The 18,067-nt window shown below is 38.1% G+C and overlaps 2 protein-coding genes across 5 annotated transcripts in view; one reads left to right on the top strand and one right to left on the bottom strand.

Moving 5' to 3' along the window:
* Positions 1-18,067, bottom strand: part of LOC144056593 (uncharacterized) — a 63,527-nt gene that overhangs the window by 43,652 nt on the left and 1,808 nt on the right. For 3 of the 4 annotated variants that reach the window (XR_013295083.1, XR_013295081.1, XR_013295082.1), the window contains exon 3: positions 2,286-2,399. Coding sequence is in view for 1 of the 4 variants with exons in the window: in XM_077573537.1 (XP_077429663.1) it covers positions 2,286-2,399; positions 2,755-2,786 (146 nt within the window). In the remaining 3 variants the exon portion in view is untranslated. Of the gene's footprint in view, positions 1-2,285; positions 2,400-2,754; positions 2,863-18,067 lie in introns of all 4 variants that reach the window. The other variant, XM_077573537.1, reaches the window with a different exon arrangement.
* Positions 7,712-14,725, top strand: hrh1 (histamine receptor H1). The gene is made up of 2 exons (XM_077573534.1): positions 7,712-7,775; positions 12,880-14,725. Exon 2 carries the CDS (start codon positions 13,041-13,043, stop codon positions 14,649-14,651), a length of 1,611 nt encoding a protein of 536 aa, XP_077429660.1. The 5' UTR covers positions 7,712-7,775; positions 12,880-13,040; the 3' UTR covers positions 14,652-14,725.

Here is an 18,067-nt window from a genome sequence, read left to right as displayed (position 1 = left end):
GAGATTTCCAAGGAATTTTGTCAAAGTGATCATTTGGAAATGTGAACATTGCCGCACATTTATAGAAAAAAATGTTGCATATCTGTATACTAATTATTGTGACAAATCGTTCACATAACGTTGTCCTGTAAATAATTATCATTAATAAAAACATATACTTAATATTTTTTTAATTTCAGAAGTGTGTAGCAAACTGGTCATCTTACACAAGATGAAGCTCTCAGTTTAAAAAAAAATATTGAAAAATTTGATGTCAATTACAATTAGTTTTAGAAATTAAGCAGCAAATTCCACCTGTTTTTTATCCATCTTAGGGGGCGGCCATTTTGTCACTTACTGTCGACTGAAAATGAGATCTTAGTTGCTCAGGGCTCAGGTAACGACCAATCACGGCTCACCTGTTCTTCGAGTTTGGTCATGTGACATTTGCAAGTTGTGCCCACACTGTGATGCCATTTTCAGTCGACAGCAAGAGCAAAATGGCCGCCCCCCTGAGATGGATAAAAACGGGTGCATTTTGCTGCTTAATCCATATTCCACAAATGCAACATTAATCAGAACACACACTATGGAAACCTCGACATCACCGTACGTGGCATCACCCGACATGCCTTCATTATAAGCTTGTTCCACCTGTCTAGGTAGTTAACATTAAACATGAAACCATGCGCTAAGTCCTGCCACCATTAGCCTCACTGCTGTGCGGAATCTGAACTGACATTGTCGTATTATATCATACAAAAAACAGACTTAACAATGAAATGAAAATAATTTACATAAAATACATTTAGAGGAGGATTTGTTTTATATTAGTATATTAAGGGTGTGGAAAAATGTTCCACGGAAAACCTTTTAAAAATGCTGTTTTTTTTATCCCACATCTATCTTAACTCATTCACTGCCATTGACGGCTATAGACGTCAAAAATTCATTTAAACTATTTCTATTAGTTTAACTTTTTTTTTCACTTCTGTTAACAGTATGAAAACCTAGAAGAAAATGATTGTACATTTAGAACAGATATAAAATGTGTGATTAATTGTGAGTTAACTATTGAAGTCATGCGATTAATTACAATTACAAATTTTAATCGCCTGACGCCACCTAATTTTTAATAATCTTTTCTTTAAAAAATAAATAAAAATAAAATACGTTTTTTTAAAGTCTAGGTTTTCATACTCTTGTTTGCAAAAGTGGGAAAAAGGGTAAAATAATAGAAATAGTTCAAAAGAATTTTTGACGTTTACAGCCGCCAATGGCAGTGAATGAGTTAAACCAATACAATCCTTTTGTTAAGATTTCACGTGAGTTTCGTTCATTGATGACTCTAAATTGTCTTTAAGTGTGAATGTAAGTTTGAATGTTTTTTGTCTAAATGCGCTCTGAGATTAACCAGCGCTCATTCGAAGGTGCAGGGAGATGACTTCAGGTCACCCGTGACCATAATGAAGACACACAGTACACAAAATGGATGGAAATTAAACTCATTTACTTTTGTATTTGTCCACTAGATGGAGCTACTTTTGTCCTATTTAAAGCATGCAGCAAAACGTTTCACCTTAGCTGCCTAGCTACTGAAATGATAAATGTGACTATGGATGCACTGCAAAAAAGAACAGTAGAAAATTTAAGAAAAAAAATATAGTAAAATAAGAAAATTACTTTAAATAAGCAAAATTAGAAAATTTTACTTAAATTTATCTGTAAGATTATGAAAATATTACTAGGTCTATATGAACCACAGCGGTCTTGAAAATAGTATCCTTAGAATGACTTTTTCCAAGCTGTAATAATCAGAACTGGCTGTTAACACTCAATGCCAAAACTGCTTGATCAAATGAGATAATTATGTAATAAGTATCTTACAATAAGCACAATGATCTTGTCTAACAATTTAATTTTAAGTAAAAATAACTTGTCAACGCAAAATAAGCAAATTTAGGTTACGTTTAAGAAATGATATCTTACTTAAGATTTCAGTTTTTGCAGTGTGCTGAATATGGTGTAAGGATGAGTGTGTGTGAATATCTCATGAGTCAATATTCTTGCATTCTTATCTTATTTGCATGTGCAGTTTCCCTTTACATCTCAGCTATTGGCTTATCATGTGACTGGGCCATGACGGCAGCCAGCACCTCATCATCAGCGAGGTTCGACACGCAAGAGTATTTAGTCATGCCCGTCGCTGCAGGCCTTTCACCTGAAAACTCATCTCAGCCTCCATGCGACTGTGTGACATGTGCCACGGCCGAATCGAAATGCAGAAGAATTTTTTTTTTTTTTACCATTTAGCGTGCCTTCTCTCGTTTCTCGGGTTTATTTCTTGCTCGTTCCACATTTTTGGATCAGCGAGGGCGTTGGTTTTGAGATGTGGCATCCCCCCGCGGCGCTGATAATTCCTGCAAGGCACAAATGCAGCAATAAAAATGATGAAATTAATCCACCGCTGATGGAGCGAAGCTGCCGCTAATGAGCTCCCGTTAATTCTTGATTTGTTTTTGTCGTTTTCTTTTTTATGCCTACGAAGACATCAAAATGGAAAACAATGAGGCTTTTTATTGCTCGAGTGTGCGTGTGTGTGTGTATGTGTGTGTATGCGTCAGCAAGCTATTAAACCTCCTAAAGTGTTAATGGTGCCTGCGGGGTCTCATACGCCGTCATTGCCATATGTTGACTGCATGCACCGATATTGTACGTATGCATACATGTATGATATTCTCATGATTGTGTGTGTGTGTGTGTGTTGGGCCATGCCTTTTGTCTGTGTCCAGTGCATTATTCTTCATTAGAAACAGATGAGTGCCTCTGTCTATTCCCGGACCGCCCTTGGGTTCAAGTCAATCCACCACCCAGGCACCCACCCTATCATACACACACACAAACAAACACAGGACCAAGGCCGACAGTTGTATATTCTATACAGCAGTATTGAACCCCTGTTTTATTTTTTTTTACTATTTGGAGTGTTAAAATTTCAGAGTTTCATTTCTGGGAGTTAATTTTAACTCCCAAAGTGTAATCATAACATTTTTGAGTAGGTGTTATTTTACAGAGTTGATCGCTTAGTGTTAGATTAACTCTGCAGAGTGTTAATTAACTCCACCTTTGCATCAGCACTTTTCCTTGCCATTTTCCTCCTGCATATCAATGGGAAACACTGAAATTCAAAGAAAAGGAATTTGGGCCCTTAAAGTCATTTTCACTCACAGAAGACACTGTGGTCAAAAGTAACATGCTCGAAATGCTCTCTTCAAAAGAATTGTGGGTTCAAGTTGATAGTTTTCAATACAAAGTTGGACTTGTTTGCAGTAAAATGAATGATGACATTCCAATTTTGTAGAATAACTGTACTTACACAGCAAAAATTGGAGTGTTAAAATTTCAAAGTTACATTTTGGGGAGTTGATTTTAACTCCTGAAGTGTAAGTTATTGGTGTTATTTTAAAGAGTTGATCACCTAGTGTTAGATTAACTCTGAAGAGATGTAACTAATCTCTTCCTTCGCACCGATCGACGAATGACAAAGAGTAATCGCCACACACTAGTGTAAAATCAACACTGTCCAGTGTTGACTAGTATTCAATTTACCATTACTACCATCAGAGTTGTTTTAACCCAATCTCAGTGTAAAAAAATTAACACTTTCAAAAGAGTTGTTTTAAATATATTTAGTGTGGCCCAATATAGACACTTTTGAGGTGTCAAATTTAACTCTATAGGTGTTGAATTAACACCGACAATTTTGCAGTGTAACAAGTCTACTCCTGTAGTGTTAAATTAACTCTGCTTAGTGAGTTAAAAAAAAATACTCTCTCCCAGTGTTAAATATTCAACTATTTTAAAAGTGTTGATTTAACTCTTGAGAGTGTGGAGCTATATAAACTCTGCAAAAGTGTTAAAAATCAACTCTGTGGGAGTCACAGTTGCTGTGTAAATTTTTACGCAATCCTGCATCTGTGTAACTCACATGCAAAATTTATTGTAAAGGCACGTAATTAACTGACATAAACTACACCCCCGTGCGGAGTTTTGTGCGGCCCTTAATCCTCGTCGTAGGAAAAAAAGTGGTAAATCGGAAGGAGGCGGTGGCCTGCCAGTTAATTGTCAAATCAACACCAGTGGGGAGATGAGAAAGAAGGCGACATGAAGAGACTGCAGAGCAGATTACATAAGTCCTTCATTCACCTCACATGCCTGACTGTGTGACTGCAACACACGCCCGTGGATGGGGGGTGAGGAGGGTGGGGGGGCGGAGTAAATTGGAGAAAATTAAGTGGAAGAGGGATTGGGGGTCGGTGGGGGGGATTGGGAAGACGAAGAAGAAGGGGAGGAGGAGGAGGAGGAAGGCTATTGCTCATGAAAAGGAGGGTGGAGATGATGTAAAGGGCATATGAAGTGGTGCCTCTTGTCATTCCAATGGGGAGGGTTGTGATATATGACCTGACATTTGAAAAAAATGCCAGAAAAATGCTGACAAGAGAATGCAGAAATCAAGGCAGCTCCATATTAATTAGCCTATTCACAGAGTGGGTTATATAATACCTTTTGTCAAATTGTGCATATTTTTAATTAAAATTAAAAAAAAATAAAAGGCATACCAATTATGTGACCGAATGAAAAAAAACTGCTTCTTTTGTGCTTATTATGAGCGTGTCCTTTAAAAAAAAAAAAAAAAGAAGGAATGATGCTTGCTCTTTTTGTCAGCGTGTGTGCGTGCGATTCATGCTCGTACAAATCCAAATGAGCGGATCTGGCAAGGATGAAGCATCTTGCTCAAGGACACGATAAAAATGGCACAGGATTGGTTTGAACTAAGAGCCCAACACTGCCTACTAGCGCCCTCTGCTGGAATAATATGTAATAACATGAAGGGAGACGAATGAGGGAAGGATGGAGATCACGGTCATTGGATGAGACGATTAACAGCCTGAAATGAATGTCATTAAAATACACGTTTAAAGAATAAACATGTAAATGGCCTCCAAATGACTGTTGTATTTGTGCGTCACATTCAATTACAAAATTTGCAATAGCCTACATATCAAAGAAAACTTGAAGGTTCTTTGAATATACAGTCAAATGTCCATCACGATCTCAACAACCAGCAGAGGTCAGTGTTAACTTACAAAATAAAATTACTTACGCTTTTCCATGTCACCTATTTACCATATAGTGGCAGCCCAAAATAATATTAAGTCATTAAGTCATTTTAAAAAAGTAAAAAAAAAAAAAAACATTTATATTTATTCATCATCGTAAAGCCTTTGTATGTAAAATAAATAATTCCAAACATAAAAAATAATAATCTTGCACTCAGTGGTGTAGTTGCCCATGTATAATTAGGTATACTCTCAATTATCACTTCTTCTTTTCTTTTTTTTTTAAGTAGTCCAGAAAAACGCCCTCTTTTAGAAATGGCGACATGTAAGAATTAAAAATCCGTCCTTTGTACTTGCTCACAATAATAAAATTATCATGACTTGTTAAGAACAGTTTGGCAACACAAGCAGCCTGAAATAATAATAATAAAATGCATTTATCATGAGGTCAACATAAAGTATATGTTATAAAACAAATTACAGTATTTAGTAAACAATGAACAAAAATAGTGAAAAACAGTCTGGTTGGACTGCAGTATTTATTTGTTCTGAATCTTAAACTATTTGTCCCCATTCTTGTGTTTACATTAATTCGAGATTTATTCTGGCTTTGGGAAACGGCCCGTCACATCCATAAGGAAAGTCAAGACAGGAGCTTGGGCGCTATCTAGTGGCTCACTACATTATAGCACATTTTCAAAGTGCATTCCATTTCTTGACCTGCCAAATAAAGAAGGGGGGCTATCTTACATTGCTACTGAGATGCCATTCTTTTTTTTTTGTGTGCAGAACAATTTACAAAGGTTAAAACTTTCTAGTTCACTGACTGATGTACTGTAAGTGCATCAATCAGTGAGCACAATACAGAAAGTATTATAATTAAAACATAGCTCACTCAAGCTTAATGGTTCAAAATGTTCAAACTAGAAAGTTTTAACCTTTGGAATTTGTTCGGCACACAAAAAAAAGAATGGCATCTCAGTAACAATGTAAGATAGCCCCCCTTCTTTATTTGGCAGGTCAAGAAATGGAATGCACTTTGAAAATGTGCTATAGTGTAGTGAACCACTAGATGGCGCCCAAGCTCCTGTCTTGACTTTCCTTATGGATGTGACGGTCCGTTTCCCAAAGCCAGAACAAATCTTGAGTCGTCTATCGAGCTATGGCGCTCATGTCTTGATACTATAATAATTACACCTCTTTCAAGAAGATGTTGAACTATTGTGTCAAAAAGTCAACTACAATTCTCAAACGACTGACCTTCCTCCTTCTGTGTAGACAGCAAGACCGAAAAACACATGGACCCCGAAATGTCTGATAGTAATTGACAAGTATGAAAATGAAGGACATTGACATTGACACCAACAAATACTATTACATTGGGAAGAATCATTATGGACTGGGGGAAGTGGACGTACCCTGAGTACCAGGTCCTGGTGATGAACAAAAGGTGTCAAGGAGGAGCACCTGATGGACTTCAAGTACGAAACAGCGGACATCACCCCTCTCAAGTATATCCCTCAGGAATTTAAACAGCACTTAGTTCCAAACAGTAGCTGCCGTCCATTCAACGAGAAGGTCACCCTCTATGCTTCCTTCAAGTCAACCCAAAAGTGGGACATCAACTTCCGCGTCTTGCTGGAAGTCGGCGTCACCATCACGGCCGGAATCCCCTTCCTCAATATATACCACCAAAAAAAATAAGTGAAATAAAAGAAAATTACTTCTCAATTAATTATAAACTTTTTCACAATTTAAAACAATTACATTACATAGAAATATAAGTAAACGTATTACAGATAGTAATGCTTAAAATTACAGAAATGTGCTGTTGTTAGTTGTTTTTAATGACATGATTTTATGGAAAGAGATTGTTTGATGTAGTGTAGCAGTATAGGAAAAATAAAGTGATTAATCTTTAAAAACCTGACAACAAATTGTTGAAAAACTAGATATTGGGGTTAAAAATGCACGCTGTTATTGTAATTAATTTATATAGTGCTTTTCCACCATATACTGTTTTACATTTTGACAACTCATTCACCTAACGAGGACACAGCATGAGAAGCAAGTGGGGGGGTTCAGTCTTCTGGTCAGTTATTAATTACAATAAAGCCTAGAATAGAGGACAGTAATTAAAACTATGCCTAAATTTAAGGATAGTAATGACAAAGTTACATTTACAATAAAATGTAGAATAAAAGCTAGTAAGTTCCACACAAAAAAACGTAAAAATGTTTAAAAAAAAAAAAAAAAAGACAAGGGGGGGAATATACAGAATTGCATCATATTATCAATAATTGCAATCCTATATTTTCTTTAACGAAGGAAGCAAATGAGAATTTAGGAAGAAAGCAGTATAATCCTTTGGCAGCATTATCTTGAATATGCAGCAATTATAATGACCATTGCCACTAATGAGCCTGTGCTCCCCCCCCCCCCCCCCCCTTCCCATGCAAGTCTGAATCTGGCATCCCCTGATGAACGCAAGACATTTGTTATATTTGCCGGCTTTTACTTCATCATCTTCTGGTGGCAACTTCATCACTTTTAGGAAGGGACGGCGGGGGCAGTGCAGTGAATCGGAGCTCGTGCGACGTATTTATTCATCAGGGAGACGAGGTGCATATTTGGACACTCCTGACTGGAATACATCGTGGAATGTTTACACGTCTGGTAAGACCCTAATCTTCTATTTTGCTCCGCGCACAAGCACGCTAAAACTCATATCAGCTATATTCTTTTTTATTTTTTTATTTTATCCAAGTCGAGGTGTACGCGCGTTTATTGCGTGCGTAAAAGTTGCCAGCGCAGCTCAACAGGCGATGCGAACCGTGCGTCGAACCCCTTTTGTTAATCCATTTTCTCATTATGCTTCTTAAATGATGGCAAGTCTGCGAACAGGACACGAGATGTGCGCTCGTTTGAATGCTTCCGCTGATGGCTAATGATATCAGAGAGGCGCAATGGTCATTACGCACAATTCTATTTGGGGGGGTTAAATAGTGTAGAGAACCTGCTGGTGGTATTATTTGAAAATATTCCGAAAAGATCACAAAGTGCGAAATAGATAACTGTTACATTTGATCCACTGTCTAAATGATTTTCTGTAGGACGGTTCACATGTTGGTGGGTTCAATGGTGTAGATCTTAAAGATGATTTGATTTGAACTTATTCCAGCCTGTCAACAACAGACCGGATACTACATTAAATAAACAAGAACAATAGCAGCCTTGGAGGAAAACATACTGTCATTTACTGAGCGAATGACTCGCGTCTCAAAGTACTCCACAAAAATAAATCACTTGCTTCTGCTGTGTATTCAACGTTTTTTTTCCTTTTCACAATTTAGCACTAACACTTTCCAATGTTGTTATTCTCATCTACGCGCTGGCAGCGTTTGTCATTGTCAATGGCTAAAAAAAAAGGATGTTATATGGAGAGGATGTTCAAGCGTGGTTGTTATGTTCAATCAGAAAAACAAGCATCCAGCACCTTGTGACCACGAATATATATTTATGTACTACTCTGAGCAGGGTGCCAAAATCAAACTGGGAAAATGAGCCACATGCTGTTACAGCAGGTCTTAAAACATTATCATCTCATCACGTTAGCAGCCTGCGCTAATAAAATACATGAGATGTATCAAAAAAATATAATGTTATGTATGTATGTATGTATGTGCAATGTAAAAGTCTTAGATTGTACATGTATTTTTTTCACGGGTGCGAGAAAAAAAACATTGATATTGTGCGGTGGTCAGGGACTGCAAGGCCTTCACCGTGTCCTAAACCTTATCAGACCTAAATTCTAGTATACTATTTATTAGGGGTGTGCCCAAAAATCGATTCTCATAAGAATCGCGATTCTCATTTACTATGATTCAGAATCGATTTTAAATGTCCCAAAACCGATTTTATTGAAATTATTTTATACTGTTTTCCCTTTGTTAGTGTGTGCCTTTATTGGGAGCGCTGTTCATGTTGTACCCGATTTGGCCACTGAGGGGCAGTGTGGTTCCACGCGGTCTGATACACTGTTAAGTTGTACCCACGATCAAGTTATTCCAATAAAAGTTGTTTTTTTTTGCAGCGTGGAGCCGTTCTTTTGAGTGTTGCGAGTAGCGCACTAGTTAGCATTAGCGAGTCAGACTGGAGTAGATCATTATGATTTCTTAAACATAAATTGAAGCAAAAATCATTGTCAATCAAATCATTTTGAATCAAAAATCTTTCTTAAATTCGATTCGAAATCGATTTGCAGACCCAAAAATCGGAATCGAATCGTGAGACATTCAAAGATTCCCACCCCTACTATGTATTCCACGAAAGTGTATTTATTTATTCCTAAAATTCTATTACTGTCATTACATTGGCTGCACTGCTTCCAGTACTGTATGCGGATGATATAGATTTAGGTAGAACCAATTATGAACTAAAACTAAAACTCAATAATTGTCCATATTTCAAAAATATCCATTGTCAGTTAAGTGCATACATGAGCTTTCAGGGTTGATTTTAAATGTTTTTATTTCAGTATTACTGGGATGCAAGGCTTCTTAATTAATTTCATTAACACATGACCCCCAACAAAATAAACAAAATGAGCAAACAATAAAAAACAGCAAAACCGACTGAAAGGAACACAACTGCCACCTAGTGTTGGGGAGGCCAATGTTCGAATTACACCTAGCTCATGCACAGTAAACTGGGATCTCAGGTTGTAAATAAATGGCGAGAAGGCGTAATGTATAAGTAGCTTCATTAATGTGCAAACACAGCCATACTGAATGAGGTGTCATTCCCACGTTGATGAATGGTGTCATTTGCTGCCATGGGAAGAAAATGGACGGCTCTTTCAGTGGTGATGCAGCATTAGGAACACGTCGAGTTGATGAACAGGCCCGTCCGACACCTGAGCCAAGCTGCCAAGACCTCCGCCAAGGCCGAGCAATCTTAATTTGGATGGGCACCAAAGTCTCCAGTGGTTGTAGTTTGCGGTGGTGTTAAAACTGTACTGAATCATCGAGAGAGCACGTATCGATAGGAACATAAACTCCAGAACATAAAAGATTGTGGCCGAACCAATGACATGTCAGTCTTGAAAACTAATCACGGTCTTTGGTAATGCGCAGGAATTTCTTTACAAATCTTTACATGCTTCGGTAAGTGCTGATGTTTTGGTTAGCAACATAGTTCAAATGGGCTGAACAGCTACGTCTGCGTGTGAACGATAGCATTTATGAGATATTTACAGTTGTTTTTCTGATGGGATAATTGGGAGGTATCTATTAGAGGGTGGCTTTTAGTGGAACAATACAACCGGCGACTCATTGTCGTGGTCCCGAAAAGGCCAAATGACGCACTTCGGTTTACAGCGCGAGATATGCCTATAAATGTACAAAATACACACACACACACACACACACACAGACCTGCTTCCATGGCAACGGGTATAAGCCTATTTTATCTTCTCCCTTAAGAATAAATACATCAGACAGTCAGGACAAGAGCATGTCCACTAACAACGCAAGGCGTCTTGCTGTGCTCTGCAAATACATAAAAGCCGTGAATATGACATGCTGTGGGGATTCCATGAATGTAAATGAGTTCAAGCAGACATAAACACGCAATTAGGGTCTCAGTTTCTCAAATCACAGTTTGTGTGCTGACTGGATTTGCCACCATCTCGTGTGCGTGAGTCTTCATGTGTGATTGAGCGTTAAAGACAGCCAGCTGGGCAGTGAAAGATAAAGTGCTAGGAAGTCAATTCCAACTTTCGCCTTAAAATGCCAAGTCACATTAACATTTCTGAACGACGGGATTAAGTGGTGCATTTAAGCCTGATTGGTTAGAAAGTACCCTGAAATGTGTTCTAATCATTGAACATTACGTGACATAACCGCCTCACAGAATGACTCGTGCCCATTCTACCTAGACTAAAAAAATAGTAATAGACTGATATGTTTATTTTTTTCCAGGGCTGATATCAATTATTAGTAGTCAAGGAAGCCGGTAACCGATATTTCAAGCCAACATTAATTTGCAGTAAAAGAGAAAATATTAGCGTCAAAATAAAAAAAATAAAAAACTTTATTGAAATGCCATTAAAAAACATTTCAAATTTTCAACACTTTGAAGGTTTTTCTTTAAATTTTAAATATAGAAAGACAACTTTGTTTAAAAATGATAAAAAATGGCAGGGAGCTTCACCATGTGTTAAACTAAATTAAAAACTAAGCATGTAAAAAGCTATCTAAAGTTTTATACTGTAGATAATGTTTTCCAATGTTTAACAATTTCTTAATTAAATTTTTTTTGAATAAATAAATTTTAAAAAAAAGTTTAGGGAGTTCCCAGTGTCAGCATAATCTTTTACAAAGTAAAGTGGAAATTTTAATAAACACATAAATTAACATTTCCCTGTATCTCACTGAGCGACAAATGCATGCAAGTTTTTTTTTTTTTTTTTGTCAGGGTTCGTAAAATGTTTCAAAAGATCTTCGCACAGACAGTGAAAAAATGTCTGAACATGTTCACATTTTCTTTGCGATAAAAACTGTCTGTGAACATTTTACAAATCCTGATGAAAACCCCAAATTTGCTACATTCGCAAGCATTCATCTGTGAATGAGATTATCGGCCTTTTCGATTCGTAAAAAGGCCGTTAATTGGCCTGGCTTCTAATTGGTCTATCCCGAGAAAAAAAATCTGTACGTCTCAAAGTTCGACATAATTATAACACCAGTCAAGTTAAAAGTGCACTTGAGATCGTGAAACCGTTTCCTCTCCAGCAACCGAGTGTGAAAACACCCCGGAAGTGTTACATTTGACACATTTGATGCATTGAAGCGGTGATCATCCGTGATGAGATCAACTCGACGCATTTCCATTAAGCGGCTGCAGTTCAGTTTAAGCTAGTATCAATTATTTGGTGATTTTCACAGTGTGTTTGTCAGGATGTTGGCGTTGTAATTTGTGTGACATCATAGCAGTGCAACAACCTCAGACACTGAAAAAAACGAGAGATCCAAAACATGCAATGGCAGATTTTTGTGGTGTTCTATTCCCTTTGTGACTCAACGGATCCTACCAATACTACAGTAAATTCTGTAGAGTAAATTTTTACTCTAAACAGAGTCTATTTAACTCATTTACTGCCATTGACAGCTATAGACGTCAAAAATTAATTTGAACTATTTTCATTAGTTTAACTTTTTTTTCTTCCATTTTTGTAAACAAGAGTATGAAAACCTAGGATTTTTTTTATACATTTAAAACAGATAAAATTTGTGGTTAATCGTGAGTTAACTAGTGAAGTCATGCGATTAATTACGATTACAAATTTTAATCGCCTGATGCACCTAATTTTTAAGAACCTCTTCTTGAAAAAAAAACACAATTTTTTTTTTAAGTTTTAATATTTATAAATTTAGATAGATAGATCCAATCTCTCTCTCTCTCTCGCCCTCTTTCGCACTCTCTTTCATTGTAGAAATTGTAATCCCTCGAAGTATTGTTATTTTTAATAAGTGTACCTGTAATCTGATTACATGTTTTTTTCCTGTAACTGTAATGGAATACAGTAAAAAAAAAAAAAGTAATCTGATTACATAACGGCGGTACATGTATTCCGTTACTCCCCAAGCCTGATGGCAAATATGTTCAGGATTTGAAATGATTTTGTTATAAAAAATATATATATATTGGAAAGCCACCCACTTCTGAGGAGGTAAAAATACTGCCAGCCATCTAACATATATTCCTTTATGTCTTTCAGATGAAAACAGAACAATCCACGGCCGATGGCTTGAGACCACAAGAATAATCACATTTCACTAGACGTCACCGTTTTTTCTTACACGCTATTTGTCCACACATTCGGACCCACTGCTGTGTTTACCACCATGGGACTAAATCGATAGGCGTTCATCTGGTAGGATGGAACCTGCCCTGTTGCTCTCCACGGTCCATCTGCACCTCAACACAAACAGCTACGCCGACGACAACGGCAGTTGCAACAGCTGGGGCTGCCGCCCGGATGACCCCAACGCCTCCGCAGTCAATCACACGTTCCCCGCCCATGGCCGACTGCACAGCACCTTGCTCGGGATCTCTCTGGGTTTCCTCTCCCTCCTCACTATTCTAATGAACCTGCTGGTTCTTTACGCCGTGAAAAGAGAGAAAAGCTTGCACACGGTGGGTAATCTGTACGTGGTGAGCCTCTCGGTGGCCGATTTGATCGTGGGCGCCACCGTGATGCCGCTCAACCTGGTGTACCTGCTGCAGGATGAATGGAAGTTGGGCATGGCCGTCTGCCAGTTTTGGTTGATTATGGATTATGTGGCAAGCACGGCGTCCATTTTTAGCTTGTTTATCCTCTGTCTGGATCGCTACCGCTCCGTCAGACAGCCGCTGAAGTACCTGAAGTATCGAACGAGAGGGAAAGCAAGCGTGATGATATCTGGAGCCTGGCTGCTGTCCATGTTGTGGATTTTTCCTATTTTAGGGTGGAGGTCCTTCACCCATGTAGAACTTAAACCCGAGGAGGAGAACAAGTGCGACACCGATTTCCGCTTCGTCACGTGGTTTAAAGTTCTTACCGCTGTCTTCAATTTTTACGTACCTTCTATTTTGATGCTTTGGTTTTACACGCACATCTACTTGGCGGTCAGGCAACATCTGCGAGACCGAGAGAGGATCATTCATCCAACAGATTCATTTGGAGAAAAGGACAATGATGAAAATGCCGGCTCATCAAACGACTCCAAATCCGCCGAAAAGGAATGCGAGGCTCCGGTGAAACTTTTAAAAAGGCAGCTTGACCAGAAATTTCTAGAGCAGACATATTCTCTTGAGGAATTTGATAAAACCAAAAGTTCCCTTTCTAGATCACATCGGAAAATCGGTGCGCAGCGTCCAGATCCACGTTTGCTTGCCGTGACAACAGAGGAACACAGAGCGGCTTCAAAACCAGGAAGGGACTCCGTTGTATCTCCCGAGGAGAAAGACGCTGCAGTTGCACTCACTCCAGCTTGCCTGCCACCAGAAAATTCCGAAAGGAACCGGGAATCATCTTTAAACGAATGTCACGTCACGGTGCCAAACTCCGCACGCGGCGTTTGCGATATCGGCCAGGTGCGGAGGTACACGTCCTTGCTCTGCAACAACTACGACCCCGACCGCTCTTTGCCCTGGTCCAAAGCGGCCGATGACGCCGAGCTGGACCCGGTGAACGAGGTGACTCTGCGGCGGACGTGGCAAAGGTTTATCGAACATTCCCGCGAGAGACTCCACAGCCTGAGGATCCACAAGGAGCACAAGGCGGCCCGGCAATTGGGTTTCATCATCGCGGCTTTCCTGCTGTGTTGGATCCCGTACTTCATAGCTTTCATGGTCACGGCGTTCTGCAGAGAGTGCGTGCATCATGACCTGCACATGTTCACCATATGGCTCGGTTACATCAACTCCACCCTCAACCCTTTTATATATCCACTGTGTAATAGGAACTTTAAAAGAGTTTTCAAAAATATTCTGCATATAAATTTGTGAGTGTTGTAGTGATTCAAACAGCCGGTCAATGACCATTGACTTATTCACTGCCATGAATTGATTAAAAAAAAGATGATTAAAAATTAGAGGCAAGAGGCGATTACATTTTTTAATTGTAATTAATCGCATGACTTCACGAGTTAACTCACGATTAATCACAAATTTTACATCTGTTCTAAATGTACAATAAAAAAAATGTATAGGTTTTCATACTCTTGTTAACAAAAGTGGGAAAAATGTTAAACTAATAAAAATAGTTAAAATAATTTTTTTGCCGTTTATAGCCGTCAATGGCAGTGAATGAATAAAAAATAAAAAAAAGAGAAAAAATTATTTAAAATTCGGGGCGTCAGGCGATTAATATCTTTAATCATAATTAATCGCATGACTTCACTAGTTAGCTTGCGATTATTCACAAATTTCACATCTGTTCTAAATGTACAATGAAAAAAATCTAGGTTTTCATACTTTTGTCGTCAATGCCAGTGAATGACTTAAAGGGGAAGTCAAACCCCCCAAAAATTGTTCTATGCAGCCCCACTCGTATAGATACGGTATTCTGGTTAATATTGTGTTAGTGGAATATGAGTTTAGCAGAAAAATCCTGCTGTTTTTATCCATCTCAGCGGGCGGCTATGTTGCCACTTGACTCGACGACAGATGATAACGTTGACTTAATGTGACGTTTGGAGGCATAATGGAAGGAGAAAGGCAACTGCACGTGACATCGTGATTTTGAGGCATATTTAGCAATGTGATTCGAATCACTAGTTCCGCCTGGGTTTCGGTACGTATCAAAACACAGTTTTCGATTTTGCCAACACTACTTGCCCACCGGCCCAAAGATCCCGCCTAGACAGCTCCACACACTTACTGCAGCCTCAACAGCAAACTCTGTGACCTCCTTAACCTGATCAAGAGTATCACGAACTGCCTCCCTCACACTGTCTGCCTCTAAACCAGCACTGACTCCAACCGTAGCGCCAACAAATCCCCCAATAGCTGCCCCTAGACCAAAAGTGGTCTTAACGGCAACCAAGCCAGACGCCCCCCAGGGCACACGCAGGCAGGGTAGCTACAATCGATCCAAAGCCAAGTTTGTTTGACATTCCGACGGTGCCAGCAACCACGATACGCTTCAACCTCTACGGCCAAGTAGGCTCATCAGTTGACGGATTTTACTTTTCAGTCGTGTGCTCTGATTGGACGTTGCAACTTTCAGTTAAAGCCCGTCTAATCAACTTTTCAACCTTTAATTCATATCTTCATAATTTTGCTGATGAAATTGATTGATTTACAGCTAGATTAACTCATTCACTGCCATTGACGGCTATATATATTTCTATTAGTTTTAAAAAAAAATACACTTTTGCTAAAAAGAGTATGAAAACCTAGACAAAAGGTTTTATTGTAAATTTAGAACGGATATCAAATTTGTGATTAATCGTGAGTTAACTAGTGAAGTCATGCGATTCATTACAATTTAAAAAATTGAATCGCCTGACAGGCATAATAAAAAAAAAATTATATATTAAAAATAAGGGCCGTTTAATCGTAATTAATCGCATGATAATTTTATAGCTGTTATCAATGTACAATAAAAAATAGGTTTTCATAAAAAATTAAAATAAATGAAAAATTGTTAAACTAATAGAAATAGTTCACATGAATTTTTGACGTCTATAGTCGTCAATGGCAGTGTATGAGTTAATAAAACTTTTGTTATGGTCTGTGTATGCATATGTAAATACATGTATTTATGTATGTATTTGTTTTGCTACAAGTGATGAGTAAATTGTTTACAACTTTGCCTGGTTCCTACTTTTGGCAGCCCTGCTGAGGAAAAAAAATGAAAAAAGTTTGAAGGTGCAGAGGTTAAATATCAGATCTGAGACAATATGGTGTCATGTCAATGCAGGCTTTCAGGTCTAGGCAATGTATATTCAAATGTACATATCTTGTGTGCCATTTCAAGTTTTTGGGTATTTTGTTTCAGATTGAGACTCATTTTTATGCTAATGATAATAAAGAGAGCAGACACTTTCAGGTCTTGGCTATGTATGGTTCCTTATCTGTGGGGGGGGATAAGGTTTTCACTTTTTATATTGATTGCCAACTATTGTTGATGGAAAAAAATCCTGTAAGATGTGTTTGAGTTACAGTGCACGAGTTCTTATATCTAATCATCGACTCAAAACCAAATAAATCCAATATGTGTATGCAGCACATGAAATAATATTATTCTCTTCACTATATTCCAACTCATTATGAAACCTGAAGTTAATTTGCACTGATTCAATATTTGTATTGCAGGACGCGACATCAGGCTCTATTAGAGCACGTTATCACGTTTTGCATCGGAAGGGACTGTCTGATCTTGTTGGGAGGCAGCGGGGGTGGTGGAATTGAGGTAAAGGGGGTGGGAAGGGGGAAATGCGAACAGGAGATATTTGGCCCTAATTGCAGTGATTACATCCATGACAGGGTAGCAGATCATTCTGTAATGCATTATTTTGAATTTAATTTGCTATGAGCCCATTAACAAGTTTGACTCACAGTTTTAATTAATGTTGAATATTTTATGTGGCCAGGTTTGCGTAAGGACAAAATAATTTTTATGTGGGCTTTATTCACACATAAAAAAATTCAGCAATAATAATAATAATAATAAAAGCAAAGGTCAGGATGTTCTCTCGGGTTCTTGTATCCCTAACACTGAATGTTAATTTTAAATGACAGCTGTATTCCTATGAACAAAAAAAAAGGCCCCACACTCTGATAGACTATTAGTATAGAAGAAAATTTGTCAGTAATAGAACAGTACAGTGCATGAACAAGTTATAACCAACTAAAAATTATAGTCCAACATTTTTACACAGCGCTCCTCTCAAAGTAGCACAAAGGAACTTTTCAACCTAAACTCTTTTACTGCCACACGTTATCAATAAAACAACCCCAGCGGTGCCAGCCAATTTCGAGCATTTTAACTCATCTTTCCAGGCAAACAGAATATTGTGTACTTTTACCAAATAAACATGCTGAGTACCAAATGAAAGGTCACGTTCCATTCTTTCATTAGAAAAAAAAATATGTTTCTACCTTATTCCCTTCTTTAGTAATCACCGTTTGAAAATAGGTAATTTGAGTGATATTGAGTGAAAATTGAAAAGGAGAAAATTAGCTTTTTGTGAAAACATTTTCTGCACAACAGTGACTTTGACACTAATATTTTTTGTTTAGTGACGTTTTGTGAATTAAATTTAATGTGACAAAGGCTTTGATCATTCTTGTCATCCTTGAAAACGTTCTATTTCCTAAAATCCGCCATGTTTCACTGCAATTGCATACACCGGCAGAACATTGTAAAGAGGTACAATGCTGCTATCTGCTGGCCATAGTTAGTTGCTGTTTTGTGA

The sequence above is a fragment of the Vanacampus margaritifer genome, chromosome 8 (assembly GCF_051991255.1).
Source record: "Vanacampus margaritifer isolate UIUO_Vmar chromosome 8, RoL_Vmar_1.0, whole genome shotgun sequence".
Classification (NCBI taxonomy): domain Eukaryota; kingdom Metazoa; phylum Chordata; class Actinopteri; order Syngnathiformes; family Syngnathidae; genus Vanacampus; species Vanacampus margaritifer.
The sequence above is the reverse complement of the archived record's forward strand: the minus strand, read 5'-3'. Positions and strand labels throughout refer to the sequence as shown.

What these genes read in the sequence shown, in the direction of transcription:
- hrh1 (XM_077573534.1), top strand. Translation starts at nt 13,041, where the DNA reads ATGGAACCTGCCCTGTTGCTCTCCACGGTCCATCTGCACCTCAACACA.